Here is a 26,866-nt window from a genome sequence, read left to right as displayed (position 1 = left end):
GTAAGTGCTATATAAATGCTACCTATTATTAACACTGTTGTCATTATTATACATATATATAATATTACTCATATTATACATAGTAGGATGTATCATATTACAACATATTACATATACTGATTTATACATTATATCAGATACTGTTATATATTCTTATGTTTTATAATATATTGCTATGTTATTATATATTTTTTATAATATATATTTAATAATAACAATGATGATCATAATAGAGTACCTGCTATGTGTCAGGCTAAATGCTTTACAAATATCATCTCACTGGATCTTTACAATGATCCTGGGAAGTAAGTACTATTCCCATTTTACAAATGAGGAAATTAAGACAATGAGAGGTTAAGTGATTTGCCCAAGGTGACTATGGGAGGCTGACTATGAAGCTTGGTGTTCCTGACCCCAGGCCCAGCACTCCATCCACTGTGTAGATCTTAGCTGTCATCCTTTACATTCTGTTTTAGCTCAGTGGTGCTAAAACGCAAATACAAATAGATTCCTGTGGCAGCATATGGGCTTTAAAAAATCTCAAACTAACATCATCTCTGTTTTACTGTATTTTTATTCATTTTGTTCAACATTTCCCTATTATACCAGCTGAAATAGGGAAGTTCTGCAGACAGCTCTGTTCTAGCATGGCTATTTGCTATGCTCTGTCTCCTATCTCTACACATGGGCATAGGCTACCCATTATTTCTAGGATGCATTCCTTCCAAATTTCCGCCTCTTAGAATCCTTATCTATCATCAAAGTTCAACTCAGGTGCCACATCCTCTGCAAAGCCTTCACTAATTTAATTCTTAGTGTTCTCTTCAAACCACCTTGCAAAAGGCCAGCTTTGGAGTTAAGAAGACCTGGTTTTGTGCCCTGCCTCCAATACATCCTAGCTGTGTAAGCCTCGGCAAGCTTAAACACTTTAAGACGGAGTTTTCTCATTTATAAAATGAGGTCAATAATAGCACTTTATTCTATTAATAGCACCTAATAATCACAAAATGTAAAATAAATAATTTCGACTACATCAAATTAAAAGGCTTTTGTACAAACAAAACCAATGTAACTAAAATCAGAAGGAAAACAACAAATTGGGAAAAAATCTTCATAAAAACCTCTGACAAAGGTTTAATTACTCAAATTTATAAAGAGCTAAATCAACTGTACAAAAAATCAAGCCATTCTCCAATCGATAAATGGGCAAGGAACATGGATAGGCAGCTCTCAGATAAAGAAATCAAAACTATTAATAAGCACATGAAGAAGTGTTCTAAATCTCTTATAATCAGAGAGATGCAAATCAAAACAACTCTGAGGTATCACCTCACACCTAACAAATTGGCTGACATGAGAGCAATGGAAAGTAATGAATGTTGGGGGGATGTGGCAAAGTTGGGACATTAATGCATTGCTGGTGGAGTTGTGAACTGATCCAACCATTCTGGAGGGCAATTTGGAACTATGCCCAAAGGGCGACAAAAGAATGTCTACCCTTTGATCCAGCCATAGCACTGCTGGGTCTGTACCCCAAAGAGATAATGGACAAAAAGACTTGTACAAAAATATTCATAGCTGCACTCTTTGTGGTGGCCAAAAACTGGAAAACGAGGGGATGCCCATCAATTGGGGAATGGCTGAGCAAACTGTGGTATATGTTGAGGATGGAATACTATTGTGCAAAAAGGAATAATAAAGTGGAGGAGTTCCATGGAGACTGGAACAACCTCCAGGAAGTGATGCAGAGCGAAAGGAGCAGAACCAGGAGAACATTGTACACAGAGACAAACACACTGTGGTATAATCGAACGTAATGGACTTCTCCATTAGTGGTGGTGTAATGTCCCTGAACAATCTGCAGGGATCTAGGAGAAAAAACACTATCCATAAGCAGAGGACAAACTGAGGGAGTAGAAACACCAAGGAAAAGCAACTGCCTGACTACAGTGGCTGAGGGGACATGACAGAGGAGAGACTCTAAAGGAACACTCTAATGCAAATATTAACAACATGGCAATGGGTTCGAATCAAGAACACATGTGATACCCAGTGGAATAACGCGTCGGCTACGGGGGGTGGGAGGGAGGAAAAGAAAATGATCTTTGTCTTTAATGAAAAATGCATGGAAATGATCAAATAAAATACTATAAAATTAAAAAAAATAGCACCTAATAACCATCACAAGATTATTGTAAAGATCAAATAAAACAATAGATGTAAATAACATTTGCAAACCTTAAAGCACTGTGCTAATGTGGGCTATTACCATCACGTTCTTTACAGGATGAGTCCCTCTAAAAGAAGGTCATTTCTATGCTAGCAGGAGCACCCAGCTCAGATTATAACACACAACAGGCCCTTCATAAATGTCTGATGAATTGAAACAAATCTCATGTGCACATTGCTGCATAAAAAGCACAAGTCTTGGGGCAACTCGATGGCTCAGTGGATTGAGAGTCAGGTCTAGAGATCCTGATGCCAAATCTGGCCTCAGACACTTCCTAGCTGTGTGACCCTGGGCAAGTCACTTAACCACCATTCCCAGTCCTTCCACTCTTCTGCCTTGGAACCAATACAAAGGATTGAATCGAAGACGGAAGGTAAGGGTTAAAAAAAAAGAATATAGGTCTTTGATACCAAACAGCCTGCAGTGATTACCCTAAGCTTGTTATTTATAAATACAGATCCAATGAGGCCCAATATTTACAGTGAGGACAGGGTGAGCTGAGTCATGGCAGGAACCCCGCTGATGACCTGCAATGTGTCATGAGTCAGATGAGGAGCCGACCCAGTCCTGGTGTAGAGCAGACATCCTGGAAACTCCATGCAGCGGTCCCCTTTCTTTCCCAGATTACTTAATGTGCCCAGGCGACAGCCTTGAACCACCCTGGAGAGACTCAATTTCATCGTGAAGTTATTCTCCAGTTCCTAACAGAAAAGACACAGATTAGAAGGAATTCTATGACACATGAAAGCTAAACATTTTGTAATCAACAGACACCATATTACACTAATACACTGTTGGTGGAATTGTGAACTGATCCAACCATTTTGGAGAGCAATCTGGAATTATGCCCAGAGAGTTAGTTATAAAACTGTATACCCTTAGATCTAGCAATACCATTGTTGGGTCTATTTCCCAAGGTGATCAGGGAAAAAGGAAAAGAACCTATATATTCTAAAATATTTACAGCAGCTCTCTTTGTGGCAGAAAAGAACCTGAAATTAAAGAGAGGCCCAACAAGGGTGGAATATTGTGCTATAAGAAATGATGAGCAGGGTAATTTCAAAAAAACATGGAAAGAACATGAAATCATAGAAAAACAAAAAGAGCAGAACCAAGAGAACATTATATGCAGCTATAGAATTAATGTTTAAAGAATTACTTGTGAATGTCCACCTACAGAGAAAGAACTGATAAATAGAAACACAAAAGACTTTTATATATATATATATATATATATATGTACATATATATATACATACACACACATATATATGTATATATAAATATATATTGTTTTGGTCAAATGATGCCTTTTCTAATGCAAGGAGAGGGGGGAAGGAAAGGAGATGCCTGGACATTTTAATGTAAACAATCAACAAATTAATTTTTTAAATATATATCATATTACCACTGGACCCAGGTATTAATATTTTTATACCCATCTTGTGGCATCTAGGTGGTATAAAGGGTAGATTTGGAATCAGGAAAAGCTGAGTACAAACCCTATCTCAGACACTAGCTGTGTGAACCTTGGAAAAGGTTATCTCAACCTCAGTTTCTGCATCTATAAAAATGAGAGGAATAATAGCATCTCCCTCACAGAGTTGTTATGAGGATCAAATGAGATACTATATGCTTTAGTTAAATGAAGCCCTGACCTTCTGATTTAGAATCAATATTGTACATTGGTTCTAAAGCAGAAGAGTGGTAAGGGCTAAGCAGTGGGGGTTAAGTGACTTGCCCAGGATCACACAGTTAGGAAGTATCTGAGAGCAGGTTTGAACCCCGGACCTTCTGTCTCTAAATGTTAGTTTTTTGCAGGGGCAACTAGGTGGCACAGTCACCAGGCCTGAAGTCAGGAAGACCAAAGTCTAAATTTGGCCTCGGATACTAGCTATGTGACCCTGGATAAGTCATTTAACCCTGCTTCCCTCAGTTTCCTCATCTGTCAAATGAGCTGGAGAGGGAAAGGGCAAACCACTCCAGTATATCTGCCAAGAAAATCCCAAACACAGTCCTGAAGAGTCAAACACCACTGAAAACAACTGAACTTTAGTTTCACTATAGAAACTAAAGAGGAATTGGATTTAAAACACCTTCCTCAAGGTCACAAAGAATTCAATGACAAACCCAGAATTCAAGACAATGGTCTCTGAATTTTCAGACCATCCTTAATCCTCAAAATGGCTGCACATGTATTTTTTGGTACAAAATTAAATTAAAATTAAAATTAAACAAATGGGAAACTAGGAAATCTTTGTCACATGAAATTCTCTTAGAATAATGACATATAGCCTATGAAAACCATAACAGTTAATAGGAAAAGGGAGCAAGTACTCCTGCTGTCTGACTAAATTGATGAGTCAATTATTTTTTCTTCTGTTGGTAGTTCGAGTTCACATTCAGTACTTCAAGATAGTAGCTTTTGCCTTCTATTAGTAACTTCCAGTGATTCCCAACATAGTTCAGTCATTTGTTTGACATGTTTCTAGCCTACAGTATCCCATAGATCATGAGTAGGAAAAACAATATGATACCATTACTAGTTGACTTACTGGAAGTCACCAAATATGTTCCTTTTTTTAACCAGTTCCTCTAGTGACAACTGAGAAATAATTTTTAAAGTATCATGAGATTTTTCAAAGAAACACAGTCAGTTATTTTCACATGAGATCAGTTTTGCAAAGAATCCTTGATCTTATGAATCCATTTAAGTACCATGTTCTCTATAGTTTTTCCCCAACAAAATCTTCCTCTGTTAAATGAAAAGTGAACTAAATTACCTCTGAAAGTCCCTTCTAGTTCAAAGTCTATTACCTCTAATTCTATAAAATCTTAAGTTTAATAATATTCCCCTTGTTAGTTGAGAAATTAACTCAGAAAATTGGGAGACCCCAGTTCCCAGCCCTTTTTCTTCTATTTTTTTTTTCCCACTAAGAAAATTCCCCAGGAAAATGAAATTTATTCCATTTAGGATTAACAGCATTAAGGGCTGGGTAGGTAGCACAATGGATTGAACATCAATCAGACCTGAAATTGGGAGGACTATGAGTTCAAACCTGGCTTCAAGACTCTTACAAGGCTGTGTGACTCTGAGCGAGTCACTTAAACCTAATTGCCTAATCCTTACTACTCAGTATCAATTCTAAGACAGAAGATAAAGGTTTAAAAATTTTTTAAAAATTTTTTAAGAAGATTAAGAGCATTTACATATAAACTTAAAGCCCAATATATTCTAAAGTTTTAAAAACTATGCCTTTTCTTTTTCACTCAATAAGAAAATTCATGTTGATCATTTTTGTGATCAATATGCGCCATATGCAAGATGTCTATTCTTTTTCTCCCACCTGAAAGTAGAAGCCTAGTTTCAAGTAACCAAAGAGAAGTGGCCATAAATATTAGAGCCAATGAAATATACAGGAAAGGGCCTGAAGAGTTAGGTGTGGTTTTGGCTAATTCATAACAAGTATAAAATTTAAAACAATTGAAATCAGTTAAAACAAAGTAAGGAAGCTTATACCCCTAGAAGTTGTGAAAAAATACAAAGTCAATATACTGATGAAAAATACACTGTATAAGGAAGGAAGAAAAATCACTCAGCTTCTTTCACACAGAAATTATTTTTGGTTTTGTGTTTGGCATTCAGGATTGTGCTTTAAATATATTAAATTCTTAATAAATGCTTGCTGAATTGGACAAAAATGTCTTGGTTTACTTAATATAATACATTGCCACAGTATGTCTTTTTAGAGTGTTTCTTTCTTTTTTTTTTTGAACCCTTACCTTCCATCTTGGAGTCAATACTGTATATTGGCCCCAAGGCAGAAGAGTGGTAAGGGCTAGGCAATGGGGGTCAAGTGACTTTCCCAGGGTCACACAGCTGGGAAGTGTCTGAGGTGAAGAGTCCCATCTCTGGGCCTGGCTCTCCATCCACTGAGCCACCCAGCTGCCCCCCTAGAGTGTTTCTTATATATTTATTGGTTCAGCCCAGACAATTATTGGTCTCAAGTAATAAAAATCATGCTCACAAAGGTCTGAGCCCATTTGTGGCAAAACTACTTTTACAGCCTGTGCTACAGAGCACTAAAATCAGAGGGGGAAAATGAATCAATGCATGTATTAAGTGAATTCTGACACATCTACTAAATATGTAAATGTTGCTTCTTCAAGGCAGCACCTTAAAGTGGAACCATTATTCAGTCCTATAACTCAGGTCAATGGGGATCATTTACTTAGACTTCAGCAAAACATCTGAACAAAGATTTTTTTATCTTATCTTCATGAGCAAGAAGGCAAGTTGTGAACTAAATGACAGAGGAGTTCAGATTTGGAAAAATAATCAGACCCAAAGAACAATCATCCATAGCTCAACATAAACTTGAAGGGAAGTTGTCAGTGGAGTGTCCTAAGGAGTCTGCCCTTAATCCTGTTATCCAGCATTTTCATGTAGTATGAGATTACCATTGAAGGGTCTTTCCAGTTGAAAATCAATGATCACTGATTCTATAAAATCTAAAGTTTAATTACATTCACATTGTTTGTGGGAAAACTAACCCAGAAAATTGTTCAGTAGTTTCAATCTTATCCAATTCTTTGTGACTCCATTTGGGATTTTCTTGGCAAAGATGCTAGAATGGTTTGTCATTTCCTTCTCCAGCTTATTTTGCAGATGAGAAAACTGGGACAAAAAGATCTAAGTGCTCTACCCAGTCACATGGTTAGTAAATGTCAGAGAATTTATTTGAACCCATGAAGATGGGTTTTTCTGATACCAAGCACAGCACTCTATCCACTGTGCCACCCAGCTCCCTGAAAATCAGAAAACTGAGAGATCCCAACCTCTAGTCCTTTTTAAAATAAATTCTCACAAAGAAAATTCCCCAGGAAGGGGAACCTGGATAAAAGTATAGATGGAATACTTATATTGCAGATGACATGCAATTGAACATGAAAGATAACAGAATTAAGAATCCAAAAAAAAAAAATCCTGGATAGACTAATGGATAGACTAATAAGAGAAATTTCTATACTTAGAGAGTTCTATACTTAGGTTCAAAAAAATCAGTTTTATAAGAACACGATAGAGGAGTCATGGCTAGATCCAAGTTTGTGAAAGATATGAATCAAAAGAATATGAATCAAAAGTGTGACATGGTGGCCAAAAAGGCTATTTAGATCTTAAGTGGAATTGAGACTGGCAAGGGAAGTGATAAATCTATTATATTCTGCTTTGGTTATTTCCCAAAGAACTCTGTCTGTTTGTGCCCACCTTTCTCATAATAAGCTTTTCTTAAAAAGGTTACATTTAAAATGACTACTGAAAGACCAGGGGGCAGTTCACTTCCTAGCTGTGTGGTCCTGGGCAAGTCACTTCGCCCCAACTGCCTAACCCTTACTTACTCTTCTGCCTAGGAATCAATATGCAATATTGATTTTAAGATGGAAGATAAGAGTTTTTTTTTTTTTAAGTCCAAAAAAGAACTCCTGTTACCAGACCCAGGTTGCCTTTCACCGTAATATGGGAAGTTACCACAAACCATTTCTATTCTTATCATGGGATGTCCTAGACTTAGAAAGTTAATTTCAAGAGTAGGAGATGGAAATACATTCATACCCATTCTCCAAGATTTAGTAGCAAATGTTCTTTAATACCTCTGCACTATTAAAAGGTGAAAAAGCAAAACTCCTATACTGAAGGGAGGGTTCCTGAAGGATCTAAATTACAGCCAACCAGATCTTAGATGAAAAGTGAATGTGAGGAGTATGAAAGCTTTCCAGGCTCCCTCAGAGGGAGCTTTTGTTGCTGTTGTTCAGTTGCTTTAGTCGAGTTTGACTCTTTGAGACCCCACCTGGGGTTTTCTTGGCAAAGATATGGGAATGGTGTGCCATTTCCTTCTCCATCTTATTTTACAGATGACTTGTCCAAGGTCACACAGCTAATAACTATCTAAAACTGGATTTGAACTTGAGTCTTCCCAACTCTAGGCCCGGTAATCTATCTCCTATGCCACCTAGGTACCCTGCAAAGGTCTGTAAAGTTTCTGTTCCTCACCAGCTTTCTCCAAGTACAAAATCTAGGTGAGGGGGTGAAGGACAAGTCCAGTTAGCCCTGAAATTTGAGGTTGCTGTTTACATAAAGCAAAAGCCTTGCTGACTCATTTGTTATCAGGACACAATCCTTCCCTCTCCTCAACTGTCCTTGAGGATTTAAGAAAGCTAAATGGCCAGGTGACAAGTGGCTGAGCAAGGAAGAGCCTTTTCTGCACCCAGGACCAGTCTGCCAGATAATTCAGACTTTGTACCCATTTAAGACCCTTAGCAAACTTAGACATAAGTATTCACTGACCTGGAGGAAATCTCTAATGGCCTATTTCTCAGAATTCACTTAAAAATAATATGTAATAGCAGCATTGAGAAGAAGCAGTTATCTCAGGATAGAAAGAGAAGAATAAAAAATAGCCTGAAAATGACCTTGAAAAAAGATACTGCTATCATAAAGGGAGGGAGGACAAAACCAACCTTCTCCAGCAGATAGAAGAAAAAATAGGGAGGGAAAAAACTTCTGGCACTTTTGATGAACATTGCTGAGATTATATTTAGCTTTAGCTCTAATAACAGTGTTAACATGAAAGCAAAAAAGATAAAAATAAAACATACTTAATACAAATGTTTTTTTTTTCTAATTAGGAGTTTCCCAAAATGCAGTTTTACTCACATTTCAGGAAACAATAACAACAGCAAAAATAAGAATGCTGGTTTTGTTTATCACTTGGTCTCATTTCTCCAGGTAGAAGCACTTCGTATGTTCTACATAACTATGCTCATGTGATACAGTTTTCTGTACTTCTGTGTATTTCTTTTTCAGTGGGTAGAGGAGGTAGGAGGGAGGAAAAAATAAATGTTTGATCATTGAAAAATAAATTTTTTAAGTTAGTAAATATCTCAAACACAAAGCGGGTAAGAGCAGTCAAAATAAGGTAGTAGTTAATGAAAAGTATACATTAGACAGCACACCCTCAGTCATATTTGAGAACTGAAAGTCACATGTTTTTATACAAGACTTCAGGTATAAAAGGATATCATATCACTTGCCTTTTATGGATACAGAAAGTCCTGAAAGAGGGAGAGAATTTGGTACTGAAAATAAAAATTAAACAAGAGAATGGAAGGATACCCCAAATATCAACATACTACTAACTTTTGGACAATCGAGGTCAATCAAAAAGCCCTTTTTTCCTCTAACAGTCTAAAAAGTGCTGCCTCATTTTGTAAAATAATTATAAAGCAATTTTAACATTGTTTAACCTAAATACATATTTTATCTTTTACTTCAGACTATGAAATACAGTAATAGGAGATTCTTGTTATTAATTAAATTCATATAAAAGTAATAAGAAACACCAGCCCAGGGGATTGATAAAACATTTGAAAAAATAAATGTAGGTTATTGGGGAAAGGGTAGTAGACAATGCAAAAGTAACTGAATGTGTTACAAAGGTATCCTTTCACATTCTAATAGTTTACTTATATTATGTTCTTGTAACATACCTCAGTCACTTAAATAAAAACACAATTTCCCAGAAGTCAGTGTCAATTCAGTTGAATACCTCTTTTTCTTGAAGGAACACATTACCATGAAAAACAGTCCTGGTAAGAGGAGATGTTGTATAATGAGACTGTACAGCAAAAATAGATAATTTATTTTATATGGAGAAATATGGAGAGAGTCGATGTCTCAAAATCAGAAACCAAACTGATGAGGAAAAAAATGTAAATGACCAGACTTTTCTTGTTATATAAATATCAGATTTTTCTTATTGCCAAGGCAAAACTACACTGTATTTTGACCAAAGTGCAAAGAATATACAAATGAAAGGACACTTAAAAAGGAGGTAATCAGAAATATTAATATGTTCTAAGAAACCAAGTATGAGAGCAGATGTATCAGGTGCTTGTACTCCTGACCATTGTTGATGCCTATTTTGAGTGGAATAATGTAAGGGCAGGTTGCAAAAGGGGAAAAGATGAAACAATGAGAGAAGAGTTGATTGATAGCAAAGACCGTTGGGAGCAAAGGATGCTGGAAGAGAAGAGACTTAGCAAAGCTCCATGAAGAATTCTGGGCTTTTTGAACGGAGGCCTCGAGCAGGCAGGAAGCTTTTCCATGCTGGGAATCTTGCCAAGAGTCAATAAAGGATTCACCTGTGTATAGCCCTGAGATTACTCCTACCAAATTATTTCAACAAAATAGTACCTCAAGAAATGTCTCAACAGAGTGTCAAGACTCTTCAGACCTCAAATCTTGCCTCAGACACTTCCCAGCTGTGTGACCCTGGGCAAGTCACTTGACCCCCATTGCCTAGCCCTTACCACTCTTCTGCCTTGGAGTCAATACACAGTATTGACTCCAAGACAGAAGGTAAGGGTTAAAAAAAAAAAAAGACTCTTCAGACCCCAGAAGGTTGAGGGCTCTCTCCCTTTGGCTTTCACATCTGCTCAGACTACTTCTTAGCCCAGGGGTCCCCAAACTATGGCCCGTGGGCCACATGAGGCCCCCAAGGCCATTTATTCAGCCCCCATTTATCCACAGCACTTCCGGAAGGGGTACCTCTTTCATTGGTGGTCAGTGAGAGGAACACTGTATGTGGCGGTGCCTCAAAGTGTGGTGTCGCTTACATACAGTACTACTTCCAGTGACATAATCCTTTGTGTGGCACCTTAGAACTGAGGTGCTGCACAAAGGATTATGTGGCTACACAATGAAAGACATCAGCATGGTGAACGGCAATCTGGGGGAGGGGATTCCACACTGTGTATACCGCTGCCCAGTTAGGGTTAGGGTTAGGTTTTTATAGTCCGGCCCTCCAAAGATCTGAGGGACAGTGAACTGGCCCCCTGTGTAAAAAGTTTGGGGACCCCTGCCTTAGCCCAATAGTAGTATAAATAGGATTGAGAGAATTAGTGGGTAAGGGAAGGAGAAACTAGGGTTGGCTTGACAGCTGCCTGAGTGACAGACCTTTAGGGGGTCAAATCAGGGACCCCGACTTCCCCTACTTTCCTTATAGTCTTTGCCCATTAAACCTTCTTACATGCAGTCAGATATTTCTAGTGACTTATTTATAGGAGCTAAAAGGAAGGAAATTTGTTGTGGCTGCATCAGCCATAACAGAGTGCCAATCAAGACCCCTCCTCTACTGAGTCAATAGACTAGGGGAGGTTTGTCTCCATGCCCTCTTCGTGCCAGGGACTTTTTGGGGAACCTATTACATCACCTGATAGGGGAGACCTTTCTTCATCTTCTTATCACCTGCACACAACAGGGAAACCCCAATTTCCCTAGTAGCACCCCTTGACAGCACAACCCAGGAGAGTGAGAGAGAGAGAGAGAGAGAGAGAGAGAGAGAGTAGGAGTCAAGGCTCCTACCCTTCCACACCTTCCTCCTTCACAACTAGCTCCCTTTGACCATCTTTAAGCAGCCTTAAAGTAGCGCCAGGGTCAAGTTCACATAGAATCATTACAATAATAAAAATCCTCAAAGTTTCTTGGAAAGTTCATTCTTATCCTATAAATGAGTATCATCATGTCAAATATATATCTGGAAAGGATCCACAAAAGATCACAATAAAAGTCCCATTATAACTTGCATTCATATAATGTTTTTTGGTTATGACTACTGTAAAACAAAATTTATTTTGCAGACATTTTGAATCTACATTCAAGGAACAAGCATTAAATAACTGAGACCCATTCATTAGATCGCTTAGTGGACTGAGCAGTGGGCCTAAAATCAAGAAGATCCGAGTTCAAATGTGACCTCGGATACTTATTATCTGCTTGACTCTGGGCAAGTCCTTTAATCTTTGTTTGCCTCAGTTTCATCAACTGTAAAATGGAGAGTATAAAAGCATCTAATTAATAGGGTTGTTGTGGGAATCAATGAGGGAGGCCGGAAAATGGCCAAACTTGAGGGCCTAACAAGCTGACCTGTCAGAACCGTAAATATACCAAATCCTAGCAGGAAGGCCTAATGAGCTGGTCAGCCTTGAGAAACTTGTCAGAACCATAAATATGCCAAACCGCCAGCTGCAGTAGGTGCCAGATAAAGGCCAGGAGGACCCCAATAAATATGTCAAGCAACAGGCCAGGAAGACCCCAATAATATAGAATTGTCAAAGTTCCAAGAATAGTAGGAAGCCGATAAGAGCCATACATGCAGGCAAAATTCCAAGGATGGTATATAGTACATAAGGTGCCTACAGAAAAGTATAAGAAGCCCAGCCTGTCAGAAGCAACTCGGAACTCTGATGATAGAGGTTCCCACTGATGCCGTATCAGTTCAATAAATGGCCTTCTCTGCCTGTTTGCATTGTTCATGGACTTCCATGGTGATGGGTGAAATCCCGGACCTTAACATCAAATGAGACAATTTTGTGCAAAGCATTTAGCATAATGCCTGGCATATAATAGGTGCTTAATAAATGCTTGTTACCTTAACTTACCTTACCCCCAAAGAAACATTCATTTGGCTTAGTGCTATTAATTATAAAATAAGAGCCAGAAAGGACCTTAAAATCAGCTAATCTAACGCCTTCTCTATATTAGGTACTAGGAAAGCCAAAAGAGAAAAAAGAGAAAAAAGACCTTACCTTCAAGTAACTTACAAAGTCTAATGCAATGATGAGAAATGGGAAACATATAGAAACTTACATATTAAAAAGGAGAAATTCAGACAAAGTGCCCCAGGAAAATGAGAAAGAAGATTTGTGGGGGTTTGTCACGAGAATTGGGAAGGAGAGGGAATATAAACAGGCAGGGCAGGTCTCATGAAGAAGGTGCAAGTGGAGTTGTCTTGAAAGATTTCAAGGCATATGTGAAGACAAAGGGTATTCCAGGAATGAAGGACAGCCTTCATGAATGAACACAAATGATGAAGAAGGGAAGAGAATACAGAGTTTATAAGAGAAAAATGCAAAATAAAATTGAAAAGCCTGGAGCTACTTTTTGTGGTAGCAAAGAAGTGGAAACTGAAGGATTTTGAACCATCAATTGGGGAATGCCTGAACAAGTTGTGGTATGTGATTGTGATAGAAATACCATTGTGATATAAGAAATGACAAACAGGTAGATTTCAGACAAATCTAGAAAGATTTACATGAACTGATGAAAAGTGAGGTGAACCACACCGGGAGAACAATGTACATAGTAACAGCAAAAATTTTTGATAAACAACTGCGAATGACTTCGTTACTCTCAATAATGCAGTGATCTAAAATAATACTAGAGACTTGTGATGAAAAATGGCATCTGCTCTCCAAGAAAGAATTGATGGATTCTGAATGCAGAATGAAACATACTATATTTCACTTTCCTCCTTTTCCTCCTCTTTTTTGTTTGAGAATGCTTCCACAAATTGATAAGAAAAAATGTTTTGCATGATTGTGCAAAAATGATGTGAAAAAAAGTTTGAAGCTAGATTGTAAAAGATGAAATTAAGGGAATATCCTATCTGCTGTAAGAAATTACTAAAGGTTTCTGAGCAGAATTGTTATTGTTCAATTAGATAGAATGGAGACTAGGAGAAAGTAGGAGGATTATTACAATAGATGAGGTAAGTGATATTGAGGGCCTGGCTGAAGGTCATGGCACTTGAAGTAGAGAGTAGAGAACAAATCAAAGAAATACAATCCAGGTAAAATGGACAAGATTGAGCAACCAATTGTATATAAAATATTGATGTGTGGAAGAGGGAATAATAAAGGCAAATTATAACCAAAAGGTGAATCCAGTTTTTGACATGTTTAGTCTGAAGTGGTCAGTTGGACATTCAAGTGGAAGACTGGTATCCAGCAAAAAAGAAGAAAATAGAAGACTACTGTCAAAAAAGGGTTCAGTACTAGATATAGAAATTTACATACTGAGAGATTAAGGGGCAAGTAATGGAGAATGAATACAAAGGCACTGACAGTCCTTTAAGAAGAGTTCCAAGAGTGCTAAAGCCCAAAATTAGAGGACTAGTGAAACATTCTAAGAGCTGAAAAAGAAATTGTTTTAGTCCTTTGGAGAGAAAAGAAGGATCAAAGAAGGGATAGGCCTTCTCCTTGAAGTAAAAAGGACAATAATAATGAACAATGAGAAAATGAAATTGTTCAACTCTTATTTTGATTTTGTGTTTTCTGCCAGAGAGAATGAACATTACATTGGCAAAAGAAGAAATGGCTAATATGGAGTGGATTCTTACTAACTGCATGACCCTGGGAATGTCACTTAAACTTTTTTGCCTCAGTTTCCTCACCTATAAAGGAAATGGAACTTCAAATGGAGTTACAAGGAGTCAGATATAACTGAAATGAACAACTCTCTAAATATAAATAAGATGAGAGTAAAAGAGTAAGTACTTGGCTGCCTCTGATGAGTCCAAAGTCATGAAAAAAACTTAAAGGTATAATTGTTGAACAACTGTGGATTTTTGTGGGTTGTTTTTTTTTAAGGATCATGGAAATCATATTGGCAAATATGACAAAAGAAGAAAATGGCAAAAGCTTTAGGGCTATGAGAAAACAAACACATTAATGCAGTCTTTGGTCCTACTCATTCTGGAAAACAACTTAAAGCCAACATGTAAGAAGTCACTAAACTCTACCTACTCTTTGACTGAGAAACAACACTAAGAAGCAAAAAGGTTAAAGAGAAAAGAAAATGGCCCATATGTATAAAAATAAAGCAGCAATTTTTATACTAGTGAAAAAACTAGAAACTAAAGGAGAGCCTACCTCTTGATGAATGCTTAAACAAATTATGGTATGTGAATATAATGGAATATTATTGCTTCAACAAGAAATGAGAAAATGGAATTTCCTCTGAAACTGTAAAGAACTCTAAGAATTGATGAAAAGTAAATGAAACAAAACTAGAGTATGTAATGACATCACAAAGAAAAACAATTTACATGTAAAACAATTTTACAATTGTGATCAATGCAATGATAAACCATGATTCCAGAGAATTGAAGATAAAGCACACTCTCTACCTCCTGCTACAAAAGTGGACCTAAAATGCAGAATGAGACCTGTATTTTAGGATATGGCCAACATGGAAATTTATTTTTTTCTATATTTGTTGTCAGAGTTTTCTATTTCATTGCTTTAGGTTGTTCAAAGAGGGTACAAAAAATGCTTGTTAATTAAATTCAGAAGATGAAAAAAATTAGAGAAAAGGAGGATGCTACAGAAGTAGAGAAACGCAAATGTACTCTGATTGTTTTTTAATTGGAATAGAGATTGCAAATGCCAGGCCAGTCATCCTCTAGATCTGACTGACTTCCTTTGTAAGATGATTCTAGTCTTTAGAAGCTTTCCTCTGGTAGATAGTGGTACAAGCAATGAAGTGCTGGGCTTGGAGGAGGAGGGTCTGAGTTCCAATTTGTACTCATGACACTTACTATGTGACCTAGGGCAAGTCATTTAACCTGTTTCCTCAACTGTAAGATGGGGATAATAACAGCATCTATTTTGCAGGATTATTGTTCTGATCAGCTTAACACACTGCCTGGCACAAGGTAGCGCAATATAAACACTTATTACCTTTTCTTTCCTTCTCTAGACACCTTGAGATCTGCTTTTTCCAAATATAGGGTACAAAGTTGACTTTTCCTTTTCTTGTATTTTATTATGAAGAGAACATTCTAAAGTAGAATAGTCACATAAGTGAATAAAGCCATGATCATGACCTGGAAGGATTCCATATCTAGTAGACAGGAAGTGGAAGAGATCAATAAGGATAGGTCAGATGAGTAATTAGGAGAGGAGAGAGCAGACAAATACTACAGGGAAAGTCAAGAAGGATAAGATCTAAGAAAAGTTATTGAAGAGAGCAACATCAGTACATTAGTGAGTATGAAAAAAAGCATGAAGAGTAAAGGAGATAATGGATGTTAAAGAATTGGCAGCAACAACTGCAGACATTTAGTTCTAGGAATTTAACAGATGACAGTCAATAATAGGTCTTTTATGGATCTAAGGACCTTAAGATTATCTCTTAAGGATATAAGCATATAAATCAAGAGTAGAAATACTAAAAAAAAGGGGGGGGGGAGTGGTAAGTAATGAGAAAAACCTGGAAAAAGCTAATTTTGGTAAGAATTGGGAAATAATTAACTAGACAAACTACTCTTCAAAATATCCATCATTAAGAAGACTAAATAAATCAATCAGTAAAATATATTACAACAAAAGTAAAATATTTTTCATAAAATAACATTTTGTCTTATCCAGAAATAAGAATAATATTCTCCTTATTTTTAAAGTATTTTGTTGTTTTTTTCTAAGAACATAATTAAAATGTATGTTCATTGAAAATGAAACCATGAAGACATCAAGAAATTTAAAATATGCCTCCAAATGGAACTTGGCAAAGATTTTTTAATATACTTCAATTCTAATAATAATTCATTTAAGTACTTTTTCTAAAAGTACCTTTAAAAAAAAAAAAACTCTTACCTTCTGTCTTAAAATCAATACTTTATATTGCTTCCAAGGCAGAAGAGAAGTAAAGGCTAAGCAATGGGAGTTTAGTGACTTGCTCAGGGTCACACAGCTAGGAAGTATCTGAGGGCAGATTTGAACCGAGGACCTCCCATCTCTAGGCCTTGCTCTCAACCCATTGAGCCACCTAACTAATCCCTAGCTCTACCTTTCTAACACTGTTGCCCAGATTACTATTAGTGAAGAGATAAAATGACAACCCTCTGGTAAGCACCCCAAAACCACCCAACCCTAAAAATATCCGTCATCATTTATTGTACACATATTAATATAAAAATGCCAATGCTGATTTAATCCATGTGGATGAAAAATAGATTAAGAGTTATTAAATTCATTATTAAATATCATTAAGAATTTTAAGACAAGTGATTCTATATCTGAAATTCTGGACATGTATCAGGGCTGGCTAGATATTCCAGAGCTTGTGCCAGAGTTGTCCTATACATACAGTACATAGTTGGAGGTGGAGGTGGGGGGGTGCCATATTAACATAATTAAGCCCGGTCACTTAATATATAAGACCTCCGCTCACAACATATAAAACTGCATTTTCAATTTCTTACCAAGGAAGTACTTCTTATAATTTATAAGTGATGACTACTGTAATGTAGCTAGGATCACACTGTCGACAAACCTGTAGTACGTCAGTTCCAAATTCTTTCAATCTCATTCTTCCTATGCTACCCCAGATTTTGCTTGTCAATGAAACCAAGGCCCTAGGAACAATCTGTCTTTTTCCAAACCTCAGGCAAGGCCAAAAAAGTGAAAAGCCCACAAAGAACCATCCTCACTCCGAGATACAACAGGATCCGGAAACACCAGTGAGGGTGATTCAGAAGAGGAGTCCAAAGACCCCTGAATCTGGAATCGGAAGTAGGGAGTTCGAATCCTAGGCTCTAGCAACAACGCCCTACAACTCATGCACATGTTTCTTCATCTGTAAAATTACATCGAAGGAATATTGTGCAATTGCAATTGTAGCCATACACAACTATACCTTGTAGCTCGACCATCATCGCTAAGATCCCCACAAAGACATCGTAGATGCCAAGTTCCCAGGGTCGAAATTAATCCCTACACAAGAGGGTCTCATGCATGGCCAGTCCCTACTCACTGAAACACTCAGGGGCAGGGAAGAGAACTGGGCAGGGATCTGAGAAGGAGAAAACCGAGAAAGAGCACAAAAGAGGAACGGCCATAACTCCGGCAGCATTAGCACCGAAAGGGTGGAAGAGAGCTTAACCAAATTAAGACCAGAAATTTTTTCCCCTTTGAGAGAAATCCCAAAACTCGTGCCCGCCAATGCCCACGTTTACCAACTCTCTTAACTTGTGCTCCAGGTCGCAAGACGATTGCTCTATAGCCCTGCCTCCGAGTGCAGCCAATTGGAATAAGCTTCGTCATCAGCCTGCGCGACGGAAGACAAACGTAAGTTTAAGGGGTGGGGGATGGGAGGGGCGGAAAATAATGAAAACAGAGCTTTGGATGTTGCTATAGGCAACAGAGCGGACGCGTTCTCGTTATGCGCAGAACCTCCCGGGAATTGTAGTCCAGTTGCGCTTGGGGAGTTGCCTTCTTGCTAGACGAAAGAACTACACTTCCCAGTGTGCATCGGAGCAGCTTCGTTAGAAAACTCACGCCTTTGCTGCAATTGTGAGTCTTACCCACGTACCTGCATCCCTAGTCTGAGATTGAGAAAAGTTCTCCTGTGGGAACCCGGCGGAAAGATGCCGGTTGGAACGCGGGATCTGGCTTCTTCGGGAAAAAGGACGGACCTTTACCGCTGGAAACGGTTCAACAAGAAGCCGAGTTCCAAGGTGATTGCAAGCAATAGTCCTGAAATCTGTGGGGCCCCATTCTAGGTGGAGGTTGGTCCAGACATTGGCCGTGTACCGAACTAACCAACCCCTGCCCTATCTTCACTCTCCCACACCTTCAGCTCCAGCTCCAGCCTCAGCCCTGCCCCCCATCCATGTCTGGAGCTTCTTCCACCTCCGCTCCAACCACTGACCTCTCCTGGCTTCGTTTCAACTCTCATTAAAATCCCACCTCTTTCGGGAAGCTTTTCCCAACCTCTTTTCATTCTAGTGCCTTCCCACTGTTAATTATCTCCCACTTATCTGAATATAGCTTGTTCTACTGTATTTGTTGGGGCATTGTTTCTCCCATTAGACTGAGAGCTCCTTGAGGGCTGAGACTGTCTTTTGCCTCTTTTTGTATTCTCAGTGTTTAGCACAATTACTGGCACTTAAGAAGCACTTACTAAATATTTATTGAATTGAGACGAAGATGGTACCAAGACCGATTGGGCCGCAGCTGTGACATCCCCAGAAACCAGCCACACCTAGTCTTGGGAGGCTCCCACCCCAACCCCTTGAGGATCCAGGAATAAGAGCTCGAGCTCCTTTCTGTGTGTGGTGTGGAAAAACTTGCTCTAAAAGCTTTACTCCATTCCAAGAGCCCTTCAGAATTGCCCTTCTGGAGAATGGTCCCACAATGGAGATTTGCTGTTACAGAATTCAGCCTCAAAGTGGGCCCATTTTTTTTTCTTTTCTAATGCTTAATGGGATGTGATTTTGCAAAAATGTTTCCTTAAATATTTCCCAATTTCATGTTAAAGGAATCTGATTTTTTTATGAAGTATCAGAATATTTGTTTTCAAGAAAATTCTCAGCTTTTTGTCTCAGTTTCAGAACTTCCCTCTCCATAATAAGGAGATCACGTTATACATTTCAACGTCCTTGAGATGAATTTCCAATTTACATGGGATTTAGAGATGGATGGAACTATGGAGATAATCTAGTATGTGCTCACTTTACAAATGAAGTGCCTAGGGTAGAATTGTGAACTGATTTGCTCATTCATCCCCCATGAGTCTGACTTTTCAAACACTGGGAACTCAATCAGCAGGAAATGACCTTTTTAATAATGTTTGATGGGTTTTTGTTTATGGTATTGACATATAATGAATGTCCTAACCCATTTCCACAAAGCACCATGTTCAGTAATTCCCAGTGGATAGTATACTTTATTGATATTTGATTTGACCTCTAAACCAATGAATTTAGTCATCTTAAATCATATAGTACTTTTACAGTTGATATTTCTTTTGATGCTCCCAGTCATCACAGGAAGACAAAAAAGGTTCATATTATCCTCATTTTAAACCAGGAGAAACCTAGGCAAAAAGTTTCACAAAATCACATTACCAATTTGCTCACCAAATTTTGAGCAGTTATATAAGCAATAAGTCAAAGCAGTGAGCTTCTTAACTTTCAATTTGAGGACCCATAAAATAATTCCTCCATCTTTTTTCAACTGAAGTCATGTTGTATTATCACTGATATATAAGACATCTAATCATGTTGGAGAACACAGGCAATAATTCTTATACTTTATTAAATCACCCCTCTGGACAATGCAATCAGTATGTTAATAATATTAAAAGATCAAGGTAAAATACCTGACCACTAGTTTAATATCTTTCCCCAAGTATTGGAAAGTGAATATATAAATATGGAAGAGGAAGCATAAAAAAGGAGTCAGTTCTCACATGGTGTAAGATGAGTATACTAGCTTTTTTTGTACTCATGTTACTTAAGCCTGAAATAGGGGATACAGACCCAGAGACAGTGATTTAAAAGGAAGTAATTTGGGGAAAAGTTTCTAAGTTTCTAGAATGGAGAATTACTCAGTTTAACTCATCCCTTTTTCCATAGATAATAAAAAGATAATTGAAGAACAAGAATACCTTGTAATGTGGTTTAATTTTAATAGGTTTAGCTATTTCTTTGAATGTAGTAAAAAATTACTAAGTAATGCAGCTGCACTTAGTATTTTTTTCCAGGTTCTTTAAAGATAAAATGGTACATAAGTGAAAAACTACTTTCTTACATCCACCTGTTAATAATATTGCTGCTAGGGCTGCCAGATGGTTCAGTGGATTGAGAGTCAAACTAAAGAGATGTGAGGCTGTGGGTTCAAATTTGGCCTCCACTTCCTAGCCATGAGACATAATATTGATTCTAAGGCAGAAGGTAAGAGTAAAATAATAATAAGATTTCTGACTTATATAATCTCATCTTAATTCACTTACCAACCCACCTGTATCATAAGCAAAACAAATGCTTCTTTTTTGTTAACTGTTAGAGGTAATTCTACATTTCTCACAGTTGTTAAGGGAGTATTGTAGGAAAGGCTTTGTTCTTGTAATGTCAGTTTTAGTTTCAGCTTAATATATGCTCAACTTTAGTGACTTGATTTCTGCCTTAGTTTTCTCTTTTGCCAAAAACAAAAACAAAACCCCTATACCATCAAATTCTGTCCTTTAGGTTTTGTATGCTACTGTTCATAACCTTTAAACTGATTCTCTGGAAAGCCCAGATTTATTCTTTTTTTTTTAAATTTTATACCCTTACCTTCCATTTAGAATCAATACTGAATATTGATTCCAAGGCAGAAGATTGGTAAGGGCAAGGTAATGGGAGTTGAGTGACTTGCTCAGGGTCACACAGGAAGTATCTGAGGCCAGATTTGAACCCAGGACCTCTCCTCTCTAGGCCTGGCTCTCAATCCACTGAGCCACCCAGTTGCCCCAGTGTCATGTTTAAATTAGTTAAGGGAAAGATGAGATAAATATAGAGAAGCAAAAAATAAAAATCAAGCACAACAGAAACAAAAATTCTATTCAGAACTTCTAAGTAGGTGACTGAATTAGGTCTTTTATTTATTTATTTATTTTATTTTTAAACCCTTACCTTCCATTTTGTAATCAATACTGTGTATTGGCTCCAAGGCAGAAGAGTGGTAAGGGCTAGGCAATGGGGGTCAAGTGACTTTCCCAGGGTCACACAGCTGGGAAGTGTCTGATACCAGATTTGAAAACAGGACTTCCCATCTCTAGGACTGGTTCTCAATCCACTGAGCCATCTGACTTCCCTGCCCTAGATATGTTCTTTATTCTTATTGGTATAGCTTACTACTTCCCTCAAACCAGCATTTGATATAGCTGAGTCAAAAAAAAGAAGAGACTAAAGATAACAAAGAGACCAAATTCAAAAAGAGAACATCATTCTAAAGTGGTTTCCCTATAATATCTGTATGTAATCTTTCAACCAATAAACATATATTAAGTGTCCACCAGGTGCTGGGAGATACAAAGATTAAAATGAGATAGTCTCCACCCTCAATCCATTATTCACTGTTATTGAAACAAGAATCTTTTACTAATCTTTATGATAACCTATGCTTTGGGAAAGAAAATAAAGGACCATTTACTATATTCATTTGAGGAAGGTAATTTGAAATTTTAAAGTGCATTGAAAAGGACATATCTGTTTATTAATGGTCTGAATATATTATTTGCAGCATGTTTTGGACTCTGAGAATTTGGATTACTGGACAAAGGTAAGGACATTTCATAATTGAGATTGAGAAAAATGAGATAGGTTTGAGTTAAGAGTTCTACAAGTAGGTCCCTAGATGGCATGTTATTTATTGCTTAATGTCTAGATTTGATCACTTGGGCCTTCTTGATAAAGTAAGCTTTCTGATTCTCTGCCTTCTCATAAAAGTATTAGGGACTTCCAGGTAAGATGGTAATATGAAAGCCCTCTCTCCTACATATACTTCAGCAAATACCATTAAAGAGCACTGGACAAAGCATTGATCCAAGAAACTGAGGAGAAACAGCAGTAACCTCTTTATCCACTCCAGAAATATACACCGTGATGACTAAAAGCCTTGGGCTCTGGGAGAGAGCTTGCTCCAGAGAAGCCAATTTAAGCTTTCATAAAAGGTCTAAAACCTGCTGCAAGCACCTTGAATGATGGCACTTGGGTCGGAGGGTGAAAGCCAGTCTGAGATCTAATACCTCTCTTTATACTATATTCATCTTATATGGACTTTTAAAAAACCCTTACCTTCTGTCAGTTTCAGTTCTAAGACAGAAGAGTTGTGAGGGCTAGAGAGTCTTGGGTAAGTGACGTGCCCAGGGCCACACAGCTAGGAAGTGTCTGAGGTCATGTTTGAATCCAGGTCCTCCTGACTCCAGGCCTGGCACTCTATCCACCTACCTGCTCTGTATGTACTTATTTATTTACCAGCTGTCTTCCTTGTTCATCCCTAATCATTTCATTTCAGTAATTTTTTTCCTTTTTTGTATCCCTAACATTTAGTGCCTGCCTTAGCAAGCAATATTAATAAATGATTATTAATTGATTGAAACCCAAAGGATCTTTGTCCTGGCCTGTCAGAGCACAACCAACTAGGTCACTGCACAAGAAAACAATGCTCAGTTTTGGTCTCTTTAGAGCTGTAGGCACCATAATAGAAGATAAGGCCAATTAAGCTTTCAGGACAAGTTAGAGGGGAGGGGCTTGCAGAGGCCTAGAACCAGCTCGATCTGCATCTGACTAGGGCCTTTCTGGTCCATAGTATGGGATAAAACCAAGTCCTGATCTGGAATGTGCAAGGAAAAGGAAATAGATGGACAACATCCACACTGAACCATCAGGAGACTGAGACAGCTTAAAGACTGAGGTATAGGCTAACTTATGGTATCATATGCTTCCGTTTGGTAGAGGAAGAAAAAATAATTGTCCCTTCAATATCCTACTGCCTTCACAGAAATTACAGAAGACAATCACAAGGCCTAGGTGTAGTTTTATTTTGTTGGTTTTAAGAGAAGTAAAAATACAGGGAAAAAAAGGCAAAAGTTACTATTTCTCATAATGTGTATGAGAAGTATATACAGAGCATGTAAAAAGGCACAGAAAAAACAGGCTAAGAAACTTACTCTTCTCTAAACCAAATGAAAATTGAACACAATGAATTATTATAGAAATACATTAAAGTAGGAATGAGATGGAGACAGGGAAAACAAATGGAGGTATAAGAATGAGGACTAGTCAGGGAGGGATTACTCTCAAACAAAACAAACTTCCATTTCAAAAGATATGTCATAAAGGTGGGATTAAAAAGAAACAAAATGATCCAGTGATTAGAATCTGGTTTGGAGAATAAAGGAGCAGCAATTATAAATTACTATATTGATCAGATTTTTTTCTTTTCATCTATTTCTTTGTAAAGAGGAGTCTGGCAATAAAAGAGTAAAAAGTATAAGAGGATACAACAGAAGGAAATGTATAATTTTTTCTCATTTCTCTGGTTTATCTAATAATTGTGAACATAAGCAAGATGAACTCATTCATAAAACCAAAGACAGTAGGAAAATATATTAGAAAATAGAATCCAATAAAATTTTTAAATAAAGAATACTTGAAACAAATATTCACATAGAATTTTTAAAAGGGGCTACACCAAAATTTATTATTACTTATGCAGATTTTAAAAAGCAGGGATAGCATTCAGGATTTCAAACAAGACAATAGTAAAATAAATGGTGTTAAAAGAGATAAATAGGAAACTACATTATGCTTTTTATATTTTTAATGCATTAATAAAATACATTATTTGTTAAAATAAGTAATATCAGTACCTAATATGTTTGTGACAAATGACATAGGATTGAAGTATTTAAAGGAAAAGTAAATCAAATTACAGGAAGAAATTCACAGCAAAAATACAATAGTTGGGTAGTTAGTTCAATGTACCCCTTTCAAACTTAGATAACTAACAAAAATAATTTTAGAAAAGTTACATATGATAATTCTTAGGTGATTGTTGAATGGAAATGAACAAGAAAAGGAACATACATGTTTCTCCCCTATGCCGGGCATTTGAGAAATACCTTCTCCTAGGGTATAAAAGCCTCAAATGCAGAAAAACACTCCCTTTACTAATTAAAACACAAAATTATGGTGAATAAAAGGCATTTGATAAAGGACTCAAATTTAGATGGAGTCTAAATCAGTTTTTTAAAATATTTAAATCAGATCAGAGAACAAATCATAGAAATGATATATTTTCTTTTTTTAATGACAAATTTCCACATTTCCCAAAGTTATATGATTCATGTTGTCTTCCTAGTTACTGTGTATAATGTTCTCCTGATTCTGCTTATTTCACTCTGCAGCAGAGAAATTATATATTTTCCTCCAAGAAAATGGTAACAATGGGGCCTTTTCAATAAGATCAACAGTAAAGCAAGGGATATCGCCACCACTGTTATTTAAAGGTCTTGACATAGTTCTAAAGATATCTGAAATAGTTAGAGCAGGAAGTTGGGAAGGTAAAAGGGATCCTTTGGAGCAGAGTTCTAGTTCAGTTATTTTCACACTATGGAAAGTGTGTGGAGTGAAATTCGGGGGCAGGGTCATACCCCTAAAATCACTCTAGTGAGCAGACAGGAGACTTGATGCTGGCAGAGTTCATGTGGCTTTATTCAGAGGCGTGGGGGAAGGTAGCATAAGTGAGGCACTACCACTTGGACATAGGTAGCAAGGCGGGGGGGGGGGGGGGGGGGGGGGGGATATTGACTTGGGCATGGCTAGTTTTCCTCAGGGGGAGAGAGACAGACAGACAGAGAGAGAGAGAGAGAGAGAGAGAGACAGAAAGATAGACAGACAGACAAAGAGAGGGGAGAGAGACAGAGACAGAAAGAGAAAAATCCCAGAAATAGTGGACATTGATGCCTGGGTTTACTCAGATTTTATAGAATCCAACACAATGCTATCTCTACTTTCCCATCATCTGTATCTTATTATACCCTCCTTCTTCTATCCTCCTCAGTCCTTTCCCAGCTCTTTCTAAGTGTATCGGAATATTCCTTAGGTTTGCATTTGTTAGCTGAGTCCTGTCCTTAGGCCTGTCCAAGGATTTATCAGATTGCAACAATTCAAGCTGAAAACACTCTTTGAAACATTTTTCTGAACATGTAATCAAGATTTATAACTTGTAAATTTTGAGATTTCTCTCATAGGAATTAGATCACCCCCAAACTTCCCATAAGAATAGAAGAAAATAGAGGGGGGCATTCTCTTAGCCACATTTGAAAAAGAGTATATTAAAGGCCTATATTAATATATATGTATAAAGCTGCTTGGAGAGGGGATTTCTTCTACTCTTCAAAAGGAGAGGTTGATATCTCCTAGTGGAGGGCATCTAACTTCACTATTTTTCTATAGGAAATTGCCAATCTATGATTACTAATACTAATCAATGTATATTGGAGAATAATGCACAAATTTCATCCCACACAGAAAGGAAAAGAATTATCATCTGATCAAGGAATAGAGAAGATCACAGAGACAAAATTGATGATTTGGGTCACATACATTTGAAATGTTTTGTATCCCCCAAAAAAAAAAATCAGTGCCTTTAGAGGGAAACAGTTAAGTGGAAAGAAAAAATCTCTGCAGCAGCTATTTCTGATGAATTCTTACTTTCCAACCTTTCTTGGGGACTTGAAATTCAGAATGAGACGTATATTTTTGGGCCTAGTTAATGTGTGACTTTTTCTTTTCCTTTTTTTTTCTTGGCTTGATAATGCTGTTTGTTATAAGGATAGACTTTGGTGCAGGGAGGCAGAAGGGCAGTTACCAATAGGAATTTTTAAAAAAAGGAAAGGAAAATGGGGAAAAAGGAAAGAAAACATTTCTACAAAGGAAATAACTGAAGTATTTTTAAACAATTCTTTTGTAATATGAGGTTAATGTTTTCATCCTCTTTTTTAAGTATGCAACTTAGAATGATTAGAAAGCTGCCCTAGCCCCTTTCAAATGTTCTAGCCAGATTATATCTTAAAGTTTTCATGGATTTTCAAAGGAATCTCACTGAATGTTTTATTGGCAACTTGCCATCCACAATTCGCTTTTGTTCTATGTTTTATATTTTAAATTGCCCATTTTTTCTAGGATTTTCTCCTCTCCTTTAAATTTTAAAAGAAAGTTATGTCATATTATTGTCACCACCAATTGGAGCTTGTAAAGTATTAACCAGTATCATAATTAGGGATCCTCCAAAAGACTCACCTTCAAAATTCATCTCCAAGATGGTTTTCCTCTTAAGATATTTACCCCCATGACCATATCTCCTAGGTAATAAGTTCAAGAAGTAGAGCCTAGTGGCAGATTTTAGGGGTGACTAGTGGTACTTATAGTTGCCTTTATACAGTTTACAATCTAATGGAATAGA

General features: G+C 37.3%; 2 protein-coding genes across 6 annotated transcripts in view; one reads left to right on the top strand and one right to left on the bottom strand.

Annotated features, from left to right (window-relative positions):
- QTRT2 (queuine tRNA-ribosyltransferase accessory subunit 2) overlaps positions 1-18,177 on the bottom strand; it is a 47,229-nt gene extending 29,052 nt beyond the window's left edge. Inside the window, exons 1-2 of one of the 5 annotated variants that reach the window (XM_007493712.3) lie at positions 18,101-18,177; positions 2,711-2,931 (exon numbers count right to left, since the gene is read on the bottom strand). In XM_007493712.3, the coding sequence (XP_007493774.2) occupies positions 2,711-2,931; positions 18,101-18,175 (296 nt within the window). In that variant the 5' untranslated portion in view covers positions 18,176-18,177. The other 4 variants (XM_007493711.3, XM_007493713.3, XM_007493715.3 and 1 more) reach the window with 4 other exon arrangements.
- Positions 18,178-18,273: 96 nt separating this feature from the next.
- The window catches only part of CCDC191 (coiled-coil domain containing 191), a 120,322-nt gene continuing 111,729 nt past the window's right edge, over positions 18,274-26,866 (top strand). Inside the window, exons 1-2 of the mRNA XM_056793488.1 lie at positions 18,274-18,588; positions 22,139-22,177. Coding sequence (XP_056649466.1) covers positions 18,499-18,588; positions 22,139-22,177 — 129 coding nt within the window. The 5' untranslated portion in view covers positions 18,274-18,498. The remainder of the gene's footprint in view (positions 18,589-22,138; positions 22,178-26,866) is intronic.

The sequence above is a fragment of the Monodelphis domestica genome, chromosome 4 (genome assembly GCF_027887165.1).
Source record: "Monodelphis domestica isolate mMonDom1 chromosome 4, mMonDom1.pri, whole genome shotgun sequence".
NCBI classification, from domain to species: Eukaryota; Metazoa; Chordata; class Mammalia; order Didelphimorphia; family Didelphidae; genus Monodelphis; species Monodelphis domestica.
Note: the sequence above shows the minus strand (reverse complement) of the source record. Positions and strands in the feature narration are given on the sequence as shown.